This window comes from Piliocolobus tephrosceles, chromosome 10, assembly GCF_002776525.5.
Source record: "Piliocolobus tephrosceles isolate RC106 chromosome 10, ASM277652v3, whole genome shotgun sequence".
NCBI lineage: Eukaryota > Metazoa > Chordata > Mammalia > Primates > Cercopithecidae > Piliocolobus > Piliocolobus tephrosceles.
Window position 1 is genome coordinate 109,316,588 of NC_045443.1, and position 24,819 is coordinate 109,341,406.

The 24,819-nt window shown below is 49.4% G+C and overlaps 1 protein-coding gene across 7 annotated transcripts in view; it reads left to right on the plus strand.

Moving 5' to 3' along the window:
* The window catches only part of ACAD10 (acyl-CoA dehydrogenase family member 10), a 71,696-nt gene extending 49,710 nt beyond the window's left edge, over window positions 1-21,986 (plus strand). For 4 of the 7 annotated variants that reach the window (XM_023203559.2, XM_023203564.3, XM_023203554.1 and 1 more), the window contains 10 exons: window positions 1,798-1,971; window positions 9,798-10,198; window positions 11,255-11,395; window positions 12,153-12,290; window positions 12,399-12,489; window positions 13,178-13,336; window positions 14,350-14,522; window positions 18,685-18,828; window positions 20,557-20,634; window positions 21,223-21,410. In XM_023203559.2, coding sequence (XP_023059327.1) covers window positions 1,798-1,971; window positions 9,798-10,198; window positions 11,255-11,395; window positions 12,153-12,290; window positions 12,399-12,489; window positions 13,178-13,336; window positions 14,350-14,522; window positions 18,685-18,828; window positions 20,557-20,634; window positions 21,223-21,363 — 1,640 coding nt within the window. In that variant the 3' untranslated portion in view covers window positions 21,364-21,410. Of the gene's footprint in view, window positions 1-1,797; window positions 1,972-9,797; window positions 10,199-11,254; window positions 11,396-12,152; window positions 12,291-12,398; window positions 12,490-13,177; window positions 13,337-14,349; window positions 14,523-18,684; window positions 18,829-20,556; window positions 20,635-21,222 lie in introns of all 7 variants that reach the window. The other 3 variants (XM_023203557.2, XM_023203548.3, XM_023203566.3) reach the window with 3 other exon arrangements.
* Window positions 21,987-24,819: the final 2,833 nt, after the last annotated feature.

Here is a 24,819-nt window from a genome sequence, read left to right on the forward strand (position 1 = left end):
ACCATCCTGGCTAACATGGTGAAACCCCATCTCTACTAAAAATACAAAAAAATTAGCCGGGCGTGGTGGTGGGCGCCTGTACTCCCAGCTACTCAGGAGCCTGAGGCAAAAGAATGGCACGTGAGCCCGGGAGGCGGAGCTTGCAGTGAGCCAAGATGATTGTACCACTGCACTCCAGCCTGGGTGACAGAGCGAGACTCCGTCTCAAAAAAAAAAAAAAAAAAACCAGAATTAAGGGAAGACTTTTGGGTTAATTCCCATTTAGATATTCAATTTGTTTCCAATTTTTAAATATTACCTCCCCCACCCCAATGAAGAAAGGCAGTGAACATCTTTGTAGTAATATCTTTGCCTATATATAAGGTATACTCCTAAGATTAAGTTCTATGAATGGAATATATTACATGCTTCTAAATCATGAAAATGTCACAAATGGAGCAAATAAGTGAATTTTTTTGAAAGGGAATCTAACTCTGTTGCCCAGGCTGGAGGGCAGTGGTGTGATCTTGGCTCACTGCAAGCTCTGCCTCCCAGGCTCACACCCTTCTCCTGCCTCAGCCTCCCGAATAGCTGGAACTACAGGCACTTGCCACCATGCCCAGCTAATTTTTTGTTTTTGTAGTAGAGATGGGGTTTCACCATGTTAGCCAGGATGGTCTCGATCTCCTGACCTCGTGATTTGCCCGCCTCGGCCTCCCAAAGTGCTAGGATTACAGGCATGAGCCACTGTGCCCGGCCTGTGAAATTGTTTTATTTGCTATAATTATTATTTTCATAATTGGTGAGATCTTTTTATTTTTATATTTATTTATTTGTTTATTTATTTTTGAGATGGAGTCTCTCTCTGTCACTCGTTTATTTATTTTTGAGATGGAGTCTCACTCTGTCGCCCAGGCTGGACCACGGTGGTGTGAACTCGGCTCACTGCAACCTCCATCTCCCAGGTTCAAACGATTCCCCGGCCTCAGCCTCCTGAGTAGCTGAGATTACAGGCGTGTGCCACAATGCCTGGCTAATTTTTGTATTTTTAGTAGAGACAGGGTCTTCACCATGTTGGCCAGGCTGGTGTCGACCTCCTGACCTCAAGTGATCTGCCCTCCTCAGCCTCCAAAAGTGCTGGTATTAGAGGCATGAGCCACTGCACCCAGTCAATTGTTTATTTTTTATTTTTTTTGAGATGGAGTCTCGCTCTGTCACCCACGCTGGAGTGCAGTAGCGTGATCTCAGCTCACTGCAACCTCTGCCTCCTGGATTCATGCAATTCTCCTGTCTCAGCCTCCCTCCCAGGTAGCTGGGATTACAGGCGCATGCCACCATGCCTGGCTAATTTTTGTATTTTTAGTAGAGACAGGGTTTCACCATATTGATCAGGCCAGTCTTGAACTCCTGATCTCAGGTGATACACCTACCTTGGCCTCCCAAAGAGCTGGGGTTACAGGCGTGAGCCACTGCGCTGAGCCTGAGATCGCTCTTTCCACGTCATTTTTGATGAAATGACTGGTTGAAGATAATATGCATCCACCCTTAACTGTGGCCCAGATGGAGTTGGAAGCTCCCATTCCTTCCTTTACTGCCATTAGAGTCTGAAACCTGTAAGAGCCAATTTGTGAATAATGACTTCATGCCTGGATCACCAGCCATCTAAGGGAACAAGAGCCAATGCAGGAATAAGCTAACCCCTGGAACTGGTCGTGAAACTAATTTTCAAGGGACATGGCGACTTTCAGAATTTAAATATTTGCCAGCTACAGGGGTGTGTCAAGTCAGTGACTACCCATGAATGGCTCTTTCTCCTAGGTTTTAATGACTGTGACTTGACACAGCTGGGAATCCCTGCTGCAGAGGAGTATTTCAGGATGTACTGCCTCCAAATGGGACTCCCTCCCACTGAGAACTGGAACTTCTATATGGCTTTTTCCTTTTTCCGTGTGGCTGCAATCCTACAGGGAGTCTACAAGCGATCACTCACAGGTAATGGGATAGCCGCCCTGAAGAACCGCTTGGGAGTGAGTCACAGTGAGGACCGTGCCTCCACCTGGAAACCCTCTCAGGGCCACAGAGGCTTTGGAGAGACCGGTTTGGCCACGATTCTCTGAGATTCAGTTAATCCAACCATTTGTCACATAAATATTTTCTTTACAATATTTATTATTTGTTTTTGAGACAGGGTCTTGCTCTGTCACCCTGGGTAGAGTGCAGTGGTGCGATCCCGGCTCACTGTAATCTTTGCCTCCTGGGTTTAAGTGATTCTCCTGCCTCAGCCTCCCGAGTAGCTGGGACTACAGGCCTACACCACCACACCTCACTGATTTTTTTTTGTTTTTTGTTTTTTTTTGAGGCGGAGTCTCGCTCTGTCGCCCGGGCTGGAATGCAGTGGCCAGATCTCAGCTCACTGCAAGCTCCGCCTCCCGGATTTACGCCATTCTCCTGCCTCAGCCTCCCGAGTAGCTGGGACTACAGGCGCCCGCCACCTTGTCCGGCTAGTTTTTGTATTTTTAGTAGAGATGGGGTTTCACCGTGTTAGCCAGGATGGTCTCGATCTCCTGACCTCGTGATCCGCCCGTCTCAGCCTCCCAAAGTGCTGGGATGACAGGCTTGAGCCACCGCGCCCGGCCTTTTTGTATTTTTATTTTTATTTTTTTTGAGACAGAGTCTTGCTCTGTCGCCCAGGCTGGAGTGCAGTGGCCGGATCTCAGCTCACTGCAAGCTCTGCCTCCCAGGTTTATGCCATTCTCCTGCCTCAGCCTCCCGAGTAGCTGGGACTACAGGCGCCCGCCACCTCGCCCGGCTAGTTTTTTGTATTTTTTAGTAGAGACGAGGTTTCACCATGTTAGCCAGGATGGTCTCAATCTCCTGACCTCGTGATCTGCCCGTCTCGGCCTCCCAAAGTGCTGGGATTACAGGCTTGAGCCACCACGCCCGGCCTGTATTTTTAGTAGAGATAAAGTTTCACCATGTTGGCCAAGCTGGTCTCGAACTCTAGACCTCAAGTGATCCTAAAGTGCTGGGATTACAGGTGTGAGCCACCATGCCCAGCCTATTTAACAATATTTAAACTTGTTTTTTAATTATTAAAGTAATGCACAAAGAAATTTTTCCAGTTAGAGCATTCATGCTCATGATCAAAATTTGGTCATATAGGATTATGTAAAATTGTATTTCACCCTTTTCAACACCATTCCTCAAAGATAAATGTTACTGTTAAGAGTTTCCTGAGCCCTCCAGTTTTTCTCTTTATCTGTCTTCTCTCTCTTCTTCTACTTTTACACAAACGTGTATTTTTCAGAACTTTGATTTTAAAATTTTGTATGCTTAAGAATTTCTATGAAATATGTGTGTGGCCATTTGCATATTTAACAACAATATTAGGTAAATTTCTTGTTTTGTGGGTTTTTTTGTTTGTTTCTGTTTTTGTTTTTGTTTTTTTGAGACAGTTTATCACTCTGTTGCCCAGGCTGGAGTGCAGTGGTGCGATCTTGCCTCACTGCAACCTCCACCTCACCAGCTCAAGCAATTCTCATGCCTCAGCCTCCGAAGAAGCTGGGATTATAGGCACAGGCCACCATGCCCAGGTCATTTTTTTCTTTGTTTTTAGTAGAGACAGGGTTTCACCATGTTGGCCAGGCTGGTCTCGAACTCCTGACCTCAGGTGATCCATCCACCTTAGCCTCCCAAAGTGCTGAGGTTACAGGCATGAGCCGCCGAGCCTGGCCAGCTCCCAAATCTTTAGGTAAAACCATTGTGATCTTTGACAACTTCCTTGCTGGTATGACAAAATGTTCCAGGTTCATCTTGGCTATCCAGCCTATCCAACATGGTGAAACTGTGTCTCTACTAAAAATACAAAAACTAGCCAGGCATGGTGGCGGGTGCCTGTAATCCCAGCTACTTGGGAGACTGAGGCAGGAGACTCACTTGAACCTGGGAGGGAGAGGTTTCAGTGAGCTAAGATCGTACTACTACACTCCAGCCTGGGTGACAAGAATTAGACTCTGTCTCAAAAAAAAAAAAAGACTTGGGAGCCAACCTGAATAGGCTTCCACTTGCTAACCATAGGAAACTTTGGGCATCACCAAGGATGATAGCTGAAATGGATGAAACACATCAGGTATGTTTAAATCCAGGAGTAGTAGCCGGGCATGGTGGCTCAGGCCTGTAATCCCAGCACTTTGGGAGGCCAAGGTGAGCAGATCACTTGAGGTCAGGGATTTGAGACCAGCCTGGCCAACATGGTGAAACCCCATCTCTACTAAAAATACAAAAATTAGCCAGGTGTGGTGGTGGGCGCCTGAAATTCCAGCTATTCGGGGGGCTGAGGCAGGAGAGAGAATTGCCTGAACCCAGGGGGCAGAGGTTGAAGTGAGCTGAGATCACACCAGTGCACTGCAGCCTGGGTGACTGAGCAAGACACTGTCTCCCCCGAAAAAATAAAAATTAAATAAATAAGTCCATGAGTAGTGATACAAAAACAAAGAGACAACAAAGTCTCATTGATGACCTCAGAGGATGCCAGGGAAGCAACTTATTATTCTGAAAATTGGTAAATGGGGTTGAGGGGTGGGGAATCAAGCATTTGTCCTGTCTTTCCTATACAAATCATACCTCAGGCTATCCAAATAATCGATGAGGGAATGTTTCTCTCTAGAGAAGTATCCTGGACAGAATAATATAGAATTTGCATATCACCAATTTGCAACTCCAAATGCATTAATGGATGTGGGCAATAAGCTTCAATGAAAGCCAACACCACTGAGAGAGAGACAGCCAGACATTATGTTCCTCCTGATGCTTCCCGCAAAAGTCACACCGACTCTGCCCAGGCCTCCAGTGCTAGCTTCCAACTCATGGAAAGCACAGGGTTCAGAGGGACATGTTGAGCAGCACGCTGGGCACAGCCACTCACAAAATCCAGATTCTGGAAAACATCACAGGGCAAACAACTCAGTTTCTTCAAACACATACATTTCAAGGGGAGGAAAAGGGTGAAAAAGGAACCTGTAGATTGAGAGAGACTTAAAAGAAACATCAGGCTGGGCGTGGTGGCTCACGCCTATAATCCCAGCACTGTGGGAGACTGAGGTGGGTGGCTCACCTGAGGTCAGGAGTTTGAGACCAGCCTGGCCAACATGGGGAAACCCCGTCTCTACTAAAAAACATAAAAATTAGCCAGGCCTGGTGGCGGGCACCTATAATCCCAGCTACTCAGGAGGCTGAGGTAGGAGAATTGCTTGAACCTGGGAGGCCGAGGTAGTGGCGAGCGGTGATTGCATCACTGCAGTTTAGCCTGGGCAACAACATGAGACTGTCTCAGAAAAAAAAAAAAGGGAGAGAGAGAGACTTAAAAGATACATTGGCCAGTTACAGTGTTGGGACCTTATTTGGATCCTTTCTTGAACAAATTATTTGGAAAAAATTTTTTGATGATAGTCAGTGAAACTTGAATTCTGAGTGGATGGTCAATGATATGAAGAAGTTACAGTCAACGATTTTTTAAGGGTGATCATAGTATTGTAGGTTCTTTAAAAAGTACTTGTCTTTAGAGTTTTGAAAGAATCCTAGATGAGATATTTGGGATGTACTCCAAAAAATCCAGGACAGTGGGAGTGGGGATGGCAGGGAATGAAACCAGACTGGGCTGGCGTCAATTATTGCGGAAGGTGAGCAATAGAACCCGCAGGCTCATTATTCTCTCCTCTCTACTCCTGTGTGTCTTTCGGATTTTCCAAAAGGAGGCCAGTCGTGATGGCTCATGCCGGTATCCCAGCACTTTGGGAGGCCGAGGCAGGTGGATCACCTGAGGTCAGGAGTTTGAGACCAGCCTAGCCAACATGATGAAACCCATCTCCACTAAAAATACAAAAAGTACCCGGGTGTGGTGATGCCGCCTATAATCCCAGCTACATGGGAGGCTGAGGCAGGAGAATCACTTGAACCTGGGAGGTGGAAGTTGCAGTGAGCAGAGATCATGCCACTACACTCCAGCCTGGTGACAGCCTGGGTGACAGAGCGAGACTCCATCTCAAAACAAACAAACAAACAAACAAACAAACAAAAGGCCAGGTCCAGTGGTTCACACCTGTAATCCCAGCGCTTTAGGAGGCTGAGGCGGGCGGGGGCGGGGGGGGATCACAAGGTCAGGAGATCAAGACTATCCTGGCCAACATGGTGAAACCCTGTCTCTATTAAACATACAAAAATGAGCTGGGCTTGGTGGCGCGTGCCTGTAATCACAGCTACTCGGGAAGCTGAGGCAGATGAATAGCTTGAACCAGGGAGTCAGAGGTTGCAGTGAGCCGAGATTGTGCCACTGGCTCCAGCCTGGTGACAGAGCGAGACTCCATCTCAAAAAAAAAAAAAAATTTTCCAAAAGCAAAACTTAAAAACAAAAGGCAAGGAGAAAGAAGGAGAGAGGAACTCATCATGGGGTTTGCTGGTGCTGAGGGAGTCTTTAGCTTTGCAGTCAGCGACTCCCCAAGCTTACTGGCAGCCTGTGTTCCCAGCCAGGTTGCCAGAGTCTTCTGAGAGCAGCAGTTGCAGTAGGAGAACTGATCATTCATTCCCAAGTATATGAGCCTCTACTAAAAGCCAGCACTGTGCTAGGTGGTCCTAGAGATACACAGTCGTGGGGAAAACTGTCTGGAGAAAAACCAGTACCTGGAGAATTTCTAATTTAACTGTACCTGGTCTGATAAGCAGGGGATGCAGGAAGCAGGAATTTCTGGAAACAACATTTTCCCTCTTTTGGGAAAATACAGTATCAGCTGTAAGCCACCATTTCGCATTTTTTTTTTTGAGATGGAGTCTCGCTCTGTCGCCCAGGCTGGAGTGCAGTGGCCGGATATCAGCTCACTGCAAACTCCGCCTCCTGGGTTTAGGCCATTCTCCTGCCTCAGCCTCCCGAGTAGCTGGGACTACAGGCGCCCGCCACCTCGCCCGGCTAGTTTTTTGTATTTTTTAGTAGAGACGGAGTTTCACCGTGTTGGCCAGGATGGTCTCGATCTCCTGACCTCGTGATCCGCCCGTCTCGGCCTCCCAAAATGGTTTTCTGATAAACACTAACCAGAAATATTTACTTAAACAGAATGGCTGCTAAGTCCTTATGGTGATGAATAGGCCTGGTTGCTTCTGACATTTCCTAGCAGGCTGCTGAGTTCTCTCCCTGCTCTGCTCCAGTGACCTGGGAAGAGCTTAATAGATTTTGCCCATTTTAGAATCTCCACCACTGAGTGTCCTCAGCCTGTCTCTCAGGAAGCCCTTGGACATGTTTCTAAGATCCCGTGAGCCATCATCGTGGCTTCTGGTTTCTCTCGGCCCAGAGCTAAAACACCCCACCTGTTTGCCACCAGAGAGAAAAATGTTTGTTTGTTCAAGCCTTTATTCCTCTTATCTTACTGTGCACTCTTTTCCCTCCCCCTGGGAAGCCATCCAGACACACTGAGGAAATGGCTTAGTTTTCTCACATAAAAACAACAAAATCCATTTTTTGAAATGACAACATAAAAATGTATGATGAATGGGGAAGAAACCAACTATATGGATATAAATATTACTTTTGTACATTTGTCTTCTACAATTAGCTTTAAAATCACTTTTGTTTGAACAGCTGAAATATTTGGTACTGCCCAGGAAAAGTGGAGCTTAGAGAAGGGGTATCTGTTTCCAAGACATTCTCTCTATAGTGTCATTTACAAAAGACCTCAGATCAGCATTAGATTGGGAAGGGGATGAGAGAGACCAGAGCCCACTGAGCAGAAGATTTACAGTATGTACCTGCCCAGCCCATGTGTCCTTCTCCTTCCTTAATAAGTGGGTGCAGAAATTAGATTTCTGGTAGATGGCCACTGAAATTCTATAAAGTACTTATGACTGCAACTTAAGTGGACACCATTGATGTGGTCTCTTCTGCCAGAACTACATTTGGGAAATATACTGGAAGCAATAGGTCGAAATCAATCCAAGCTTATACAAGTGACTTTTTCAGACAAAGTAGTGGTCTCAGAGTGCGAGCCAACTAAATAGAAGAAAATTAAGAATCCACCTCTTACTCTATTAGAAGAAGAAAATCCTTATGAATAATAGGGAACATAAGGGAAGTATCGTTCCCCTTCAATGTGCTGTGTGCAGTCCGAGGAATAAGGGGAAAATGCAGCCCCTTGTACTTCTCAGCCCCCACCGTGTGTCTGCAGAGAAGGGGCTATCTGGTTTCCAACTGACTTCCCTGGTTTAGGTTCATACCAGAAGGTCCTCAGTAGAGACCTAGTGAGGTCCAGTGGGCTAATTCTCTGCAGGGTAGCAAAGAATTTGTTCCTAACCCTGTAAGGAATAGTTTAAACTATCTTTAACACCAAAGCTGCATGAAAATGGCTGTCTCAGCTGGGCATGGTGGCTCATGCCTGTAATCCCAGCAGTTTGGTAGACTGAGACAGGAGGATTGTTTGAGGCCAGGAGTTCGAGACCAGTTTGGGCAACATAGTAAGGCCCCATCTCTTATTTAAAAATAAATATTTATTTTTTTGAGAAAGAGTTTTGTTCTTGTCACCCAGGCTGGAGTGCAATGGCATGATCTCACCCTACTGCAACCTCCACCTCCTAGGTTCAAGCGATTCTCCTGCCTCATCCTCCCCAGTAGCTAAGATTACAGGTGTGCATCACCACACGTGGCTAAATTTTGTACTTTTAGTAGAGACAGGGTTTCACCATGTTGCCCAGGCTGGTCTCAAACTCCTGACCTCCGGTGATCCACCTGCCCTCAACCTCCAAAGTGCTGAGATTACAGGCGTGAGCCATTGCACCTGGCCGAAATATTCTGTATCTTGATGGCAATGGTAGTTACCCAACTATGGGTTTGTTAAGACTTGCAGAGTTCTACATTAAGGAGGTGTGTGTATACCACACCTTAATTTTTTTTTTTTTTTTTTTTTTTTTTTTGAGATGGGAACCTCACTCTGTCACCCAGGCTGGAGTGCAATGGCACGATCTTGGCTCACCGCAACCTCTGCCTCCCAGGTTCAGATGATTCTCCTGCCTTAGCCTCCTGAGTAGCTGAGATTACAGGTATGCACCACCATGCCTGGCTAATTTTTGTATTTTTAGTAGAGATGGGGTTTCTCCATGTTGGCCAGGCTGGTCTCAAACTCCTGACCTCAAGTAATCTGCCCACCTTGGCCTTCCAAAGTGCTGGGATTACAGGCGTGAGCCACCGCACCTGGCCACCTTAATTTTTTTTAATGGGGAAAAATGTGTTTGTAAAAAAAGTCTTGATGCACATTTTAAAAGAAGAAAGAGTGCAAGAGCCAAATAGTGAGTTGAATGATGCTGGAGTTGATTTCATCCAGAGACAGTGGTGTCTAGAAATTGGCTCTTCCTCTAGTCAGTTGTGGCATTGCTGTTATCAATTTTGTAGCAAGGGTGGTCTAGGATGCAGGACTTCTTACAGCCCACTGGCAATGGCAGAGGTGATCTGGGGTGTTACTGATTAAATGTAGTCTTTTAGGAAAGCAGAGATCAACAGCAGGGAGCAGGAAGTCCTGAGTTGGACTCTGGCCCCCAGCCCCCTAAATTCCAGTTCGTCCAAGTCACCTCCTTCTCTAAGACTCAGTTTTCTTGCCTGCAAAGTGCAGGTGAAAGCAGTTGTATTGCTTTGGTGATTCAGTGAGCTATAGTGGCTGTTAGTGTTTAGTACTTAGCAAGTGGTCAGCAAATGACAATAGCTGCTGAAGTGACAATGTCATCACATGTTAACATCCCTGTGATGGGTTGTGTGGGAGTAATCACTGTTTTTCTTTGATTCTGCTTAGGGCAAGCAAGCTCCGCGCATGCGGAACAAACTGGAAAGCTGACCGAATTTGTGTCTAACCTGGCATGGGATTTCGCAGTCAAAGAAGGGTTCCGGGTTTTCAAAGAGATGCCCTTCAAAAATCCGTTAACAAGGTCCTGTCACACGTGGGCCAGGCCCCAGTCCCAGTGGTACCCCATAGGCACCAGGAGTTATAGCTCCGTTCCAGAAGCTTCCCCAGCTCATGCCTCAAGGGGAGGTCTGGTTATCTCTCCAGAGAGCCTCTCTCCACCTGTCAGAGAGCTGTATCACCGGCTGAAGCACTTCATGGAGCAGCATGTGTACCCTGCGGAGCCAGAGCTGCAGAGTCACCAGGCCTCAGCAGCCAGGTGGAGCCCCTCCCCACTGATCGAAAACCTAAAGGTAAAGCAGCCATGGTGAGGTGGTAAGACCCCAATACCATGGCACACCCTCCCCAACCCCACCGGGCTCACCTGAGCCATCCCAGGCAGTGAAGATACAGGAGTGCCGAGTTGAATGATCTTTGCTTCCATCATCTCAGAAAGAGCCAGCTAGCTCTTCATGACTCAGTTTCCATCTCTTGCTCTTGCTGTGCCTGTGTCACAGGCACATGGCTCAGGTGTGACTACACAGTCCAGGCAGCGGAATGCTTGGCCTTAGAAAGCCAGGGCAAGTTGGGCCTATCTCATGCATATTTGAATTACGTAAATTTGAAACAGTGCTGTATCAGCTAATACATTTCTCTCTAGAGAGCCCATAGTGTCACAGCTAGAGGGCCAAATCCACTGTGAGCTGAGTTTCTGTGTTTTCTCCCAGTGCTGTCACTTTAGCTGATAAACAGAAACACCTGCTGTTCCTTATCAGGTGAACCTTGGATTGTGTTCGTTTTGAAATTACTTGAGATTCTCAGGAGCATAATACAATCATCATCTACTTTTCTTTTCCGCCCCCTCCAGGTTCAAGCGATTCTCCTGCCTCAGCCTCCCAAGTAACTGGGATTATAGGCAGATGCCACCATGCCCAGCTAATTTTTGTATTTTTAGTAGAGATGAGATTTTACCATGTTGGTCATGCTAGTCTCAAACTCCTGACCTCGTGATCTGCCCACCTTGGCCTCCCAAAGTGCTGGGATTACAGGCGTGAGCCACCATCTCTTTTTTTTTTTTTTTTTTTTGAGACAGGGTCTTGCTTAGTCACCCAGGGTGGAGCACAGTGGTGTGATCATAGCTCACTGCAGTCTCAAACTCCTGGGCTCATGTGATCCTCTCACCTCAGCCTCCTGTGTAGCTGGGACCACCAGTGCAGCCACCACACCCAGCTCCTCATATCATTTTTTTGGTCACACATGCATGTTTGGTTGTCTGCCTTGTTTCCTCCAATCCGTTTCATTGTTTTCCATGGTTCAAAATAAAATGAAATCTTCCACTATGGTTTCCTGACTTATTTTCCCCATGATAGGAGAAAGCCAAGGCTGAAGGACTTTGGAACCTTTTTCTACCCTTGGAGGCTGATCCTGAGAAAAAATACGGAGCAGGACTGACCAATGTGGAATATGCACATCTGTGTGAGCTCATGGGCACGTCCCTGTATGCCCCCGAGGTACCTTCTTTAAAGTTTTCCTCAGTGTGTGGGAACATCCTGATCTTCAAAAGAACTCACTCCTAAACAGATAGACCAGATTCAGAAGCACCAGCATGAACTTGAACTTTTTTTTTTTTTTTGAGATGGAATCTCACTCTGTCACCCAGGCTGGAGTGCAGTGACGCAGTCTTGGCTCACTGCAACCCCTGCCTCCCGGGTTCAAGTGATTCTCCTACCTCAGCTTCCCGAGTAGCTGGGATTACAGGCACATGCCACCACACCTGACTAATTTTTTGTATTTTTAGTAGAGACAGGGTTTTACCATATTGGCCAGGCTGGTCTCGAACTCCTGACCTCAGGTGATCCACCTACCTCGGCTGGGATTACAGGCGTGAGCCACCATGCCCATCCAACTTGAAGCTTGAAATATTGACGTGAGAAGGCCAGGCATGGTGGCTCACACCTGTAATCCCAATACTTTTGGAGGCCAAAGTGTGGGGGATCACTTGAGGCCAGGAATTTGACGCCAGCCTGTGCAACATAGTGAGATCCTGTATGTACAAAAAAATAAAAAATTACTCGGGTGTGATGGTGCACACCTGTAGTCCCAGCTGCTTGGGAAGCTGAGGTGCGGGAGGATGGCTTCAGCTGAGGAAGTCGAGGCTGCAGTGAGCCATGATCGTCCCACAATACTCCAGCCTGGGTGACAGAACTTGACCCTGTTTTTTTTAGAAGAGGACATGACAGTCGTGGTCACGCTCCTTTTCCTTCTCAGATATGTAACTGCTCTGCGCCTGACACGGGCAACATGGAGCTGCTGGTGAGGTATGGCACCGAAGCGCAGAAGGCTCGCTGGCTGATGCCTCTACTGGAGGGGAAAGCCCGCTCCTGTTTTGCTATGACTGAGCCCCAGGTACCTTGCCTGGGCTGCCACCCACTTGCTTGGCCCTGTTGTTGTCAGCCCCGCAGGAAACACGGGCTGTCTACTGGCAGCTCTGACTGGAATGTGCTCCCCACTCAGGTTGCCTCTTCAGATGCCACCAATATTGAGGCTTCCATCAGAGAGGAGGACAGCTTCTATGTCATAAATGGTCACAAATGGTGGATCACAGGTATTTGGCCTAAAATGCACTTTTCAAATGCACATCAGGGAGTCTGTACTGATAGGCACGCCTCTCAATGCCTGGGAGGAGCCTATGCTTTTTCAAGTTGACACAAAGGAGATTCTGTCACTTAGCGCCCCCAGCAGAGGCAGCTGGGAGAATAGGAGGGTTACTGCATGGAGCATACTGTTCTCAGAGGCAGCACTTTGCAGGGCAGGGACTTCCCCGGTGCCCACACATGGATGGATGCCTCCCTGCATGTGACCCCAGGAATCTCTCCACTTGCCTGGGATATGAGCCCCCAGCCGGCATGTAGAGAACCCAGAGTCAAAGGTTCACCTGATTCCAAGGCCCAGGCCCAGAGCCGTTGTGTGTGCACCACCTGTGGGAGCCGAGCCAGCTGGCAGGGATCAAGTAGCAGTTTTCGTCCTCTTGTCTCTAAATTATATTTTCTACTCTATGTGATGCTTTTAAAAATTTGCTCTTATGATGTTGGATTTATTCCTCACTGGGACAAAACCCAATTTGCTCTTATTTCTGGTCAGCAGTCTGCAGATGCTCATCTGATTACATGGAGCCTTAAAGATTTGATCTGTCTGCTTCTTTGCTGTGCTCTTCTTGGGCCAGGACCATGTGGGTAGAGATTTGATGGCCCTGGTGTCAGATGATGGGGTCTGTCTCTCTCCTTTCCTGGCAGGCATCCTGGATCCTCGTTGCCAACTGTGTGTGTTTATGGGAAAAACAGACCCACATGCATCAAGACACCGGCAGCAGTCCGTGCTCTTGGTTCCCATGGATACCCCAGGGATAAAAATCATCCGGCCTCTGACAGTGTATGGACTGGAGGATGCACCAGGTGAGACGTCCAGGGGTGGTGTCACCCTTGGGTGTGGGTCTGGTCCCCAGGAAATGCCGTTGGGGAGCCCCTGCTCCTGTTCAGGACTTGCCACATCCCACGTCTGAGGGTATGATATTTGGAGAGTCACATGCTCCTACATTTCATTTCCATACATGAATATCAACCATGCAGGCGGATTTCAGACAGGCATTTATGCATTTTTTCCCTCTTCTAAACTGAGAAGGTAAGCGGGAGTCTGTGACACAGGAAGCCATACAGGGCAGAGGCAGGAAGTGGACCCCAGACCTACTCTTCCAAGCCCCAGTGTGAACAGCTGACCTCTAGGTCACAGCCCTGGTTTGGTCCGCTCCTAGTTTGGTTCTCTGCTAACAGTGTTCATATTTTTCCTTTCAGTGTTTTCATAGGATCACTACATTGTCACAAACACTAGGAGCTTCAGCTTAAGGTGGCATTATGTTTTTGTTTTGTTTTGTTTTGTTTTGTTTTGAGACGGAGTCTGGCTCTGTCGCCCAGGCTGGAGTGCAGTGGCCAGATCTCAGCTCACTGCAAGCTCCGCCTCCCAGGTTTACGCCATTCTCCTGCCTCAGCCTCCCGAGTAGCTGGGACTACAGGCGCCTGCCACCTCGCCCGGCTAGTTTTTTGTGTTTTTTAATAGAGACGGGGTTTCACCGTGTCAGCCAGGATGGTCTCGATCTCCTGACCTCGCGATCCGCCAGTCTCAGCCTCCCAAAGTGCTGGGATTACAGGCTTGAGCCACCGCGCCCGGCCAGCATTATGTTTTTATAAAACGAATCACAGAATATTCATTTGCTATTATAAATCCATGATTCATTTTCTGTGTTTAACAGGCTCCTTCCTGCCATCCTTTTCCCTTTAACCATGTCCCAGTAAGAAGACTAAATAAAGGGCAGGGACATTGCCAGCAGATAACCCAGACTGAGGTGAGGAAGAAACACATCCAAGGGAAATGACTATGGCGTTTGCTCACAGTGATCATTTGGGTCTTTCAGGTGGCCATGGTGAAGTCCGATTTGATCATGTGCGTGTGCCCAAAGAGAACATGGTCCTGGGCCCTGGCCGAGGCTTTGAGATCGCCCAAGGCAGACTGGGCCCTGGCAGGATCCATCACTGCATGAGGCTGATCGGGTTCTCAGAGAGGGCCCTGGCGCTCATGAAGGCCCGCGTGAGTGCTTCCCCCTGCGCCTAGCACTGGCTCAGAACCACCACCTTCTGCTTTGCTGTCGGACTTCAATTCCTACCTGTTTTCTGAGTGCAGTCCCAGCAGGTGAAGCAAGGTGATGTCCTTGCCAAGAAGTTGCGTTCCTGTCTTTGCTTTGCATCTGCTACTTTGCTGCAGTTTGGATTCAGAGCAGACTAGAACCCACTCTGTCGAGGTGACCGGAAAGGCCAGGCTCTCTAGCAGCAGAGGGCAAGGTTCCAAGGTGTAAAGGTCATGCTGCTAGCACATTATTAAAAATCAGTCTGGGTGCAGTGGCTCACGGCTATAATCCCAGTACTTTGGGAGGTCTAGGTAGGAGGGTTGCTTGAAGCCAAGCATTTGAGACCAGCCTAAGCAAAAAAGAGAGACTCAGTCTCTACAGAAAAAAAAATGTTTTTTTTTTTTCTTTGAGATTGAGTCTTGCTCTGTCACCAGACTGGAGTGCAGTGGGGTGATCTCGGCTCATTGCAACCTCCACCTCCCAGGTTCAAGCAATTCTGCCTCAGCCTCAGAGATGGGGTTTCACCATGTTGGCCAGGATGGTCTCGATCTCTTGACCTCGTGATCTGCCTGCCTTGGGCTCCCAAAGTGCTGGGATTACAGGCATCAGCCATCGTGCCCAGCAAAAAAAAAAGTTTTTTTTTTTTTTTTTTTGGAGATGGAGTCTCGTTCTGTTGCCCAGGCTGGAGTGCAGTGGCACAATCTTGGCTCACTGCAACCTTTGCCTCCCGGGTTCACACCATTCTCCTGCCTCAGCCTCTTGAGTAGCTGGGACTACAGGCATCTGCCACCACACCTGGCTCATTTTTTGTATTTTTAGGAGAGACAGGTTTCACCGTGTTAGTCAGGATGGTCTCGATCTCACCGTGTTAGCCAGGATGGTCTCGATCTCCTGACCTCGTGATCCACCCACTTCGGCCTCCCAAAGTGCTGGGATTACAGGTATGAGCCACCGCGCCCCGCCAAAAAGAAAAAGTTTTAAGTGCCAGACATGATGGCGTGTGTCTGTAGTCCCAGCTACTCGGGAGGCTGAGGCAGAAGGATCGCTTGAACCTAGGAGTTTAGGGCTGCAGTGAGCAGTGATCACACCACTGCACTCCAGCCTGGGTGACAGAGTGAGACCCTGTCTCTTTATAAATAAATAAATAAATAAATAAATAAATAAATAAATAAATAAATCAATCAGACACCAAGGAGACCCCATGTGGCTTGTTTTTGTCCTTAGGGTTCCATCATCTGGCCTGTACCACCCTCCTCCACAGCACATCCAGAAAACTTTATTCTGCCATGACCCCACGGCCCCCAAAGTTTGGAAACCTAGGTTAAAAGACAGCTGCTGCCAGGACAGGAATTCAAATTGGTGATTATCAATTTCAGAAAGGTGACCCAAACCCTGAGACCAAAACCAGTGTCTCACAAGAACTGCTATTGAAAGAACAGAGGCAGTCTGCATTTTTGATTACTGAGCAAACCTGTGATTTACACCCCTTTTAGTTAAGACTGATCAGTTATTTTTTCTTTCTAAGTAAAACGCTCCTGTCTGTGGACTCACGTGTGGTGCTTCAGCCCCATGTGGCATTAAATTCAACCTGGCAGAACAATTGGACTGAATGAATCAGACAGAAGTCTCCAGAAAGTGCATAGCATGAACATGGCACCTCCACTGAGGACTTGGTTGGAGTAATTAGGAATCTACAAAAGATTTGCTACTAGGAGGTTCATTATAGTGCTCATTCAGATAGCAAAATTCTGAACAACTTATAAGGATAACAATGACTGTTGGACAAATGAACCACAAGATGACATACAGTGAGACTTTAAATGATGCTGTGGAAATCTATTCCTTAACATGGAGAAATTGTTCACTATATACGTTTAAATTTTTTTAAAAAAGACTGTGGCCAGGTGTGGTGACTCACTGCAAGCCCTCTGAGAGGCCAAGGCAGGCAGACTGCTTAAGCCCAGGAATTTGAGAGTAGGCTGGGCAATATGGCAAAACCTCATCTCTATAAAAAATAAAAAATAAGGCCGGGTGTGGTGGCTAATGCCTGTAATCTCAGCACTTTGGGAGGCCGAGGCAGGCGGATCATTTCAGATTAGGAGTTCAAGACCAGCCTCGCCAACATGGTGATACTGCGTTTCTACTGAAAATAAAAAAGTCAGCTGGGCCTGGTGGCACATGCCTGTAATCCCAGCTACTTGGGAGGCTGAGGCAGGAGGATCACTTGAATCCAGGAGACGGAGGTTGCAGTGAGCTGAGAATGCACCACTGCACTCCAGCTGGGGTGACAAAGCAAGACTCTGTCACAAAAAAAAAAAAATTAAAATTAAAAAATTAAAAATATTAGCCAGGTGGGGCTGGGCATGGTGGCTCACACCTGTAATTCCAGCACTTTGGGAGGCCGAGGTGGGCAGATCACCTGAGGTCAGGAGGTCGAGTCCAGCCTGACCAACATGGAGAAACCCTGTCTCTACTAAAAATATAAAATTAATTGGGCGTGGTGGCACATGCCTGTAATCCCAGCTACTCAGGAGGCTGAGGCAGGAGAATTGCCTGAACCTGGGAGGCGGAGGTTGCGGTGAGCCAAGATCACACCATTGCACTGCAGCCTGGGCAACAAGAGCGATACTCTGTCTCAAAAATAAATAAATAAATGAATAAATTAGCCAGGTGTGATGGCATGCATTTATAGTCCTAGCTACTCAGGAGGCTGAGGTGGGAGGATCTCCTGAGCCTGGGAGGTCGAGGCTGCAGCGACCTGTGACTGTGCCACTGCACTGCAGCCTGGGTAACAGAACAACACCCTGTCTGGGGGAAAAAAAAAAAACAGAAACAAAAACAAGCTGTTAGCTTTGATGCAAAATAATGTTTTTGGTTTTTGGTTTTTGTTGTTGTTGTTGTTGTTGTTTTAAGCAGGCTGGCCGGGTGCCGTGGCTCACACCTGTAATCCCAGCGCTTTGGGAGGCCAAGGCGGGCAGATCACCTGAGGTTGGGAATTCGAGTCCAGCCTGACCAACAGGGAGGAAACCCTGTCTCTACTAAAAATATAAAATTAGTTGGGCGTAGTGGCACATGCCTGTAATCCCAGCTACTCGGGAGGCTGAGGCAGAAGAATTGCCTGAACCTGGGAGGTGGAGGTTGCAGTGAGCCGAGATCACACCATTGCACTCCAGCCTGGGCAACAAGAGATATACTCCGTCTCACAAAAAAAAAAAAAAAAAAAAAAAAGCCAGGTGTGATGGCACGCATTTATAGTCCTAGCTACTCAGGAGGCTGAGGTGGGAGGATCTCCTGAGCCTGGGAGGTCGAGGCTGCAGCGACCTGTGACTGTGCCACTGCACTGCAGCCTGGGTAACAGAACAACACCCTGTCTTGGGGGGGGAAAAAAGAAACATAAACAGGCTGTTAGCTTTGATGCAGAATAATGTTTTTGTTTATTGTTGTTGTTGTTATTACTGTTTTAAGCCGGGTGCAGTGGTTCACGCCTGTGATCCCAGCACTTTGAGAGGCCGAGAAAGTGAGAACCTGTCTCCAAAAAAATTTTAAAAAGAAGGAAAAATAATAAATAAAACAGGGAAAAAAAAGGAATACTTAGAACCTTTTCTGATGCCTTGTGACTTTCAGAATTTAAAATCCCCATTGCAGATAAAGCCGCCCACAGCAGAAGGCTGGGAGCAAGAGGGGGGGCTTGAGGGGACCTTGCTTCCACTGGAGCTGTAGGGCCGGAAGGGGTGCTGCGGTCAGCAGAGGGCACCCTTCGCCTGCGCCGAGTAGCCTTGGACCAGATGCTGGCTCAGATCTATAACTGCTCCTGTCTGGTAGCCAGGCCTGCCCAGATGTACAATGGCTGGAATAAAGGGTTCTTGGAAGCAGTTTGTTACAGGTACCCTGTGGGCTGTGGCTGGCTGTGGCGCACATAAAGGTTGTGTGTCAGACCTACTCCCTGGAAATGGCCCATGGCTGCACACAGGCACCTTGGCTGAGAAGCTGCACGGTCCTGCTTTCACTCTCCTCCCCTGCTCTGTCCTGTCTGCTTCCACCCAACTCTTCAGGCCACCAGCCCCCACCTCTTGTGACCACCCCCAGCCCAGCGTGGTGCCCTCAGCCCATCTCCTGTGTCGACAGGTGAAGTCCCGCGTGGCCTTTGGGAAGCCCCTGGTGGAGCAGGGCACAGTGCTGGCGGACATCGCGCAGTCACGCGTGGAGATTGAGCAGGCACGGCTGCTGGTGCTGAGAGCTGCCCACCTCATGGACCTGGCAGGAAACAAGGTAGGGGCAGGGGCACGAAGGGGCCTCCCAGAGGCAGAGATTCTTCCTCCTCATTCAGCAAAGCATGAGAGCCTGGCTTCTTGACATTAGAAACTATTTCACCTCTACTTGGAGCTGTTTTGGCAGTTTTTCAAAAATTGAACAAGAAGAGAGGACTGGCCTTTGTGTTTTACTGATCTGGTGAGCTACTTAGTCCAAGGCAGTGGGTCTGATGGGGCCACAGCGCCCCTGGGTGGCCCTGGACTCCCAGGGCCATTGGTGGAGGTGTTGGACAACCTAAGAGTAAGTCAGGGAAAAGGGACCCTCTACTGGCCTTCATCTGAATATTGAATTAGCAAAATAGAGGCTTCTTTTCAAGTGTGACATTAGTCATTAACTAAGGCTCTTTTTAACCTTTTATTTATCTATTTTTTGAGACAGGGCCTCACTCTGTAGCCAGGCTGGAATGCAGTGGTACATCATGGCTCACTGAAGCCTCCGCTTTCTAAGTAGCTGGGACTCCAGGCGCACACCTCCATGCCCAGTTAATTCTTTATTTTTTGTAGAGACCAGGTCTCACCATGTTACCCAGGCTAAGGCTCTTTCTAAGTGCCTGTGATGACCAAGTACAATGCCATGTTGACCGTGCTTTGTCCAGCCTTCTGTGGGGCAGCCTCCACCCCCACCCAAGATCCTCAGCCGTCAGGGACCAACCCAGGTTCACAGTTCCTGGTTCTTTGACACTGGCGTGCTAGATATGGTGGAGGCTGCTGGGTGTCCCCCTTGAACACCCTGCCCCAGGGCAGATCACTGTAGCTCGGTTTCCCAGAGCCCTGACTGGCCTTGGTCCACTGCTGCTTGGAGTCAGAGCTGGCCATGACCCTGAGCAAAGCACAGGCCCCTCCCCCTTGTCCCTTCAGTGTGTGCTGGCTGTGTTCCCCGTCATCTGGGAAGACAGCCACATTCTCCCAGCACTTGCTTCACATCTTGCAACATAAGATAGTAATTGCCAACATGGCACCCTTCATCCTGGTTGCTGTCTAGCTGTATACCAGACAGAGGCAGCCTCACCCAGCTCACGTCAGCAAGACCTTGGGGCCTCTGTTGTGGACCCTGGTGTTTGACTTCCTCCTGGGAATCTGATCATTATTCCAAGCTTTCTGCCCTCGGGTCTTTTTTGTTGTTTGGTTTTTTGTTTGGTTTTTGAGAGATGGAGGCTCGCTTTGTCGCCTAGGCTGGAGTAGAGTGGCATGATCTTGGCTCACTGCAACCTCTGCCTCCCGGGTTCAAGCAGCTCTCCTGCCTCAGTTTCCCAAGTAGCTGGGACTACAGGCATGCACTACCACGCCCAGCTAATTTTTGTATTTTTTAGTAGAGACTGGATTTCACTATATGTTGGCCAGGTTGGTCTCGAACTCCTGACCTCAGGTGATCTGCCTGCCTCGGCCTCCCAAAGTGCTGGAATTACAGGCCTGAACCACCACGCCTGGCCTGTTGTTTGTTTTTGAGAGGGGGTCTCACTCTGTTGTCCAGGCTTGAGTGCAGGGTTGCAGTTTTGGCTTACTGCAGCCTCGACTTCCCAGACTCAGAAAATCCTCTCACCTCAGCCTCCTGAGTAGCTGGGACTACAAGCACATGCCACCATGCCCAGCTAGTTTTTGTATTTTTAGTAGAGATGGGGGGCGGGGGGTCTCACTCTGCCACCCAGGCTGCCCTTGGGTCCTTTATAATCACATCTCTTCCTTACAGGCTGCAGCCTTGGATATAGCCATGATTAAAATGGTCGCCCCATCCATGGCCTCCCGAGTGATTGATCGTGCGATTCAGGTGAGCACAGACTAGAATGTTGGCTTATTTGAATCATTAATACCAGATGCCAAACTCCCCTGTCTTCAGCCGCCCAGTCTCCCGTAGACCCTGGCAGACACCCTATGTCACCCACTCACTATGCATGCAACTTTCCTTTTCCTCTTCAGAATGACCCAGCAAGGTGGGGGGTGCCATCCTACCCCCATTTTTAATGTGAGAAAACAGGCACAGAAAAGTAAACTGACTTGTCCAGGTCACTGAGCTTACAAGTAGCTGACCTCAAATTCACATGAACTTGGGTTTTCATAAGCCCGGAGCCCAGGCTCTTTACCATGCAGGGAGGCCGCCTCCTCAGATCCTAACCCCCGGCCCCAACATGGGGCAGAAGGCACCTGCAGAGTGGACCTGGGGAGTCTGGAGGCCGTGGGATGGCAGGTGTGGCCCCACGGAAGCCCTATGGAATATTAGTGATTGTATCACATAGGCGCCACAGGGGAAGTCTGGGAAGATGGTTGTTATGGCCCATCGAAAGCAGGCTACCATTCCTGGGGCCCTCAGGGACAAGGGCTGACCCAGGGCCGCCTCCCTCCACCCTGTGTCTGCCAGGCCTTCGGAGCGGCGGGTCTGAGCGGCGACTACCCACTGGCTCAGTTCTTCACCTGGGCCCGAGCCCTGCGCTTTGCCAACGGCCCTGACGAAGTGCACCGGGCCACGGTGGCCAAGCTAGAGCTGAAGCACTGCATTTAGAGGCTTGGGGCTGCAGGAGCCCAGTGTCCTGGCTGGACTAGCCGTGCTCAGATCTGTCACTGATGTGCCTTGAAAGATCCGGTGTGTGTGGCTCCTGCACCCTGCTCAGCAGCTGTGTCCCGGGACAGTCAGGGTGTGCTCAAGCTTTCTGGTTCTCCACAGAAGACGTCTCTGCAAGAAGCCTAAAGTCTGTTTCAGGCCAGGAGGGGATTTGCTGAGGGCCAAGGGGGTTCCAGGACAGAGTCTGGAAAGCTGGTCTTCGGGCTCTCAGTCCCGGGCTGGGCAGGCACGGCCACTTCACTTCAGCCTCTCAGTCCCTCTCTCTGCCTGTGGGAATCTGGACACATTTTGGGAGGCCTCCTGAGGCCGTGGGACGTGCTTGCTCTGGCAGCTGCAGGGTTCCTGTCTGGCCTCCCTGGTGAGCAGAGGGGTGGCCACGATGGGCAGCGGCCTGGAGACCCAGGGCCTGGGCGCCTGGGAAAATGGAATGCAACCCACATTGTAAAGCCACTGGCATCTGATTGTCTCCATTTGACCACACAGCACAGAACACTCATTTAAATGTTGTTTTGGAAAGGGGTTTTGGGATCACAAAAGAATAAGAAAACACATCTCAGAGGCTTTGTGGACTTTCTGTGTCATACAAAGAATCGAGTGGAGAGGTTCCCTTTGCGCCTCCTCCCGCCTGTGTTTCCTTGAGGTCCAAGCTGCCATCTCAGTCTCATACATGCTGGGAGCGCAGAGGCCACAGGTCCGATAAGTCCCGAGTTGGCTGCCTTCCCTCACTACGTAGCCCGGGGCTCTGCACTCATATACACTTCACCCAGGAGCTGGCATGTGAGGCCCCTGCAGCCTCCACCTGCTCCATAGTCAGAATCATATCTGGTGGAACAGGAGGTGGTGGCGCTTTCGCCATTACACTTTGGAGCGCAATCTCTCTTCTCTGAGGAAAGCGGAAATGCTCACTCACTTGCGGTCTGAGCTCCTTGAGAAACCCGGCGACATGCAGAGATGCGCCAGGGGCAGTGAGGACCCAGCCTACTGGTCTTATAACTCGTGGTGTAGCCAAAACCTGTCACAGGTTAGACCAGACGGGCAGGGACCATCCCCCCGGCTGCCACATTGCTGAGGTGACCCTGTGGGAACCGCCTTCCCTGAGAATGGCCAGCCAGGACTGCGCCCCTACACTATCCGCACCACGAGGGGCCCGTGAATGGCTCCTCAGACCCGTGTGCGCGGGGGTGTGGGGAGGCAGGTCCCCCTTCACCACACTTGAGAAACTGCTTGTTACTCAAGGAAGTTAAACCCTAAACAAATGCCTGTCACAACGCAGCTGAGTGCTCCCTTAGGCTCCAGGAGGGGTTTCCTTCAAAAAAGGGAAGTGGTCATGGCCTGGCCTGTCTCGTGGGCCTAAGAATGTCTTTTGTGGCCTCTGAGGTTAACCTTGCCCATTCAGTAACGCAGCTGCAGAGAGGAAAATGGGAGTCAGGCTGTGGGCACCCCCACATCTCCCTCAGATCCTCTGCCTTGAGGGCTGGAGGCCCTGGGGACCCTGGGAATGCTGCCTGCAGACAGGCAGGTCCCTGCAGGCCCTCCACCTTTGCTAGATGATTCTGCCCACCACTGTTGAGGGAGCCCCAGCTCTGGGCCCAGCACGAGTCCAAGCCTTGGGGGAATGTGCAAGTAAACAAATAAGGCCAACTGCTGGCCTTTGGGGGTTTGCATCTCAAGTAGGGGATGGTGGTTAGCGCCCCGGAGGCCTGGGTGCGTGATGGGGCAAGCACTGCTGGGGCTGGAGGCTGAGGAGAGGACTCTCTCCAGAAGAGGTGTCTCAGCCAAACCTGCCTGACAAGAAGAAAGGGCAGGCTGGGTGCTGCGGGTCACGCATATAATGTCAGCACTTTGGGAGGCCAGATGGCATCTGGATGCCAAGACCTGTGCTCGCCAGGGCCTGATTTCAGATACTGTCAGATCATTCCACAACAATCCTACAGAGGCTGCAAAGAGACAATTCCAGGCAACTTGTCTGGGCAGGTCCCCTTCAAGACGGCAGCTGGGAGTGACACCGAAAGAATAGGCTCCAGCGATCTCTGCTGCATGTCCCCATCGTAAGTCCCCTGGGGTTGTCTGTCACCACCCAGGGCTTCAGAGTTCCCCAGGAATGCCTTGGGCGTGCCAGAGCTGTCACTCAGAGACCCCTCTGGTTGGTATTTCTGCTGCCTTCCCTGCTGTGACATGGGTGCAGATTTCTCCCCTTCATCCATTTTACCAAAATAGATGGGCGTTGGGACAGGTGAGTCCCGGACTCCAGCGGCCTGGGGCCCACATCTGCAAGTAACCTGGGACAGGGTTTCTTTTAATCAAGTTGACTGAGTGGAGAAATGGCCCAGGGGATTTTCTATCCTATCAGCATTGGACGGATGACACAGTGGTGAAGAGCTGTCAGAGGTAAAGGTGGACACTAAAGTAGTAGGGACAGGTTTTTATTTATTTTTCTGAAACAGAATCTCACTCTGTTGTCCAGGCTGATGTGCATCGGTGCCATCTTGGCTCACTGCAACCTCCACCTCCTAGGTTTAAGCAATTCTCCTGCCTCAGCCTTCCAAGTAGCTGGGATTACAAGCATGCGCCACCATGCTTGGCTAATTTTTGTATTTTTAGTAGAGACAGGGTTTTGCCATGTTGACCAGGATTTTGCCATGTTGGCTAATCTTGAACTCCAAACTTAAGTGATCTGCCTGCCTCAACCTCCCAAAGTGCTGGGATTACAGGCGTGAGCCACCGCACCCATCAGGGACAGGTTTTAATCAGTCATAAGTCATTGCCATAGGGAGCAGGGCCCAGTGGGAACTGAGCTCCACTTGGATTTGTGCGTAGGTGATAGGAGGGGTGGTGTTTGGGAGGGGGGCTCAAGAGTCAGGAAGGGGAACTATAGAGAGCAGGAAGGAGCGTGGTTGGCATGACACCCGTCTGGGTTTGCTAACTGGCTCTTAGGGTTAGGCTCCTGCCCTCCCTCGGAGGCTCAGGGACAGGGTTCATCTTCTGATGTTGCTGGAACAAACAGTAACTTCTTTCAGCAGCTTTGGGCTTTCTCAGACAGGTATGGGCATCCCAGGAATGTGGTCTTCAGCTGTTGGACACCATGTAACTGTTAAGTCTTTTCATGAGAGTATGGGGATGTGGACTTAAGCATTTGTGTTTAAAGTCTGCAGTTTTTCTAGGCCAAGTTTGAGGTCTAGTGGAGATGGGAGTTCAGAGGGAGGCTGGCGAGAGTGTGGTCAAGGAGAGAATTTTTGTCAGGACTGTGGCTCTGGATTCAAGTGGCCCAAATTCAAATGGGTTTAAATCCTGGCTCCGTGACAGAGTAGCTGGGCAACCTTGGGAAATGTTCCTTCATCTTAGAGACTTAGATCTCTCGTTTTATTTATTTATTTAAATTTTTTTTAGAGACAGAGG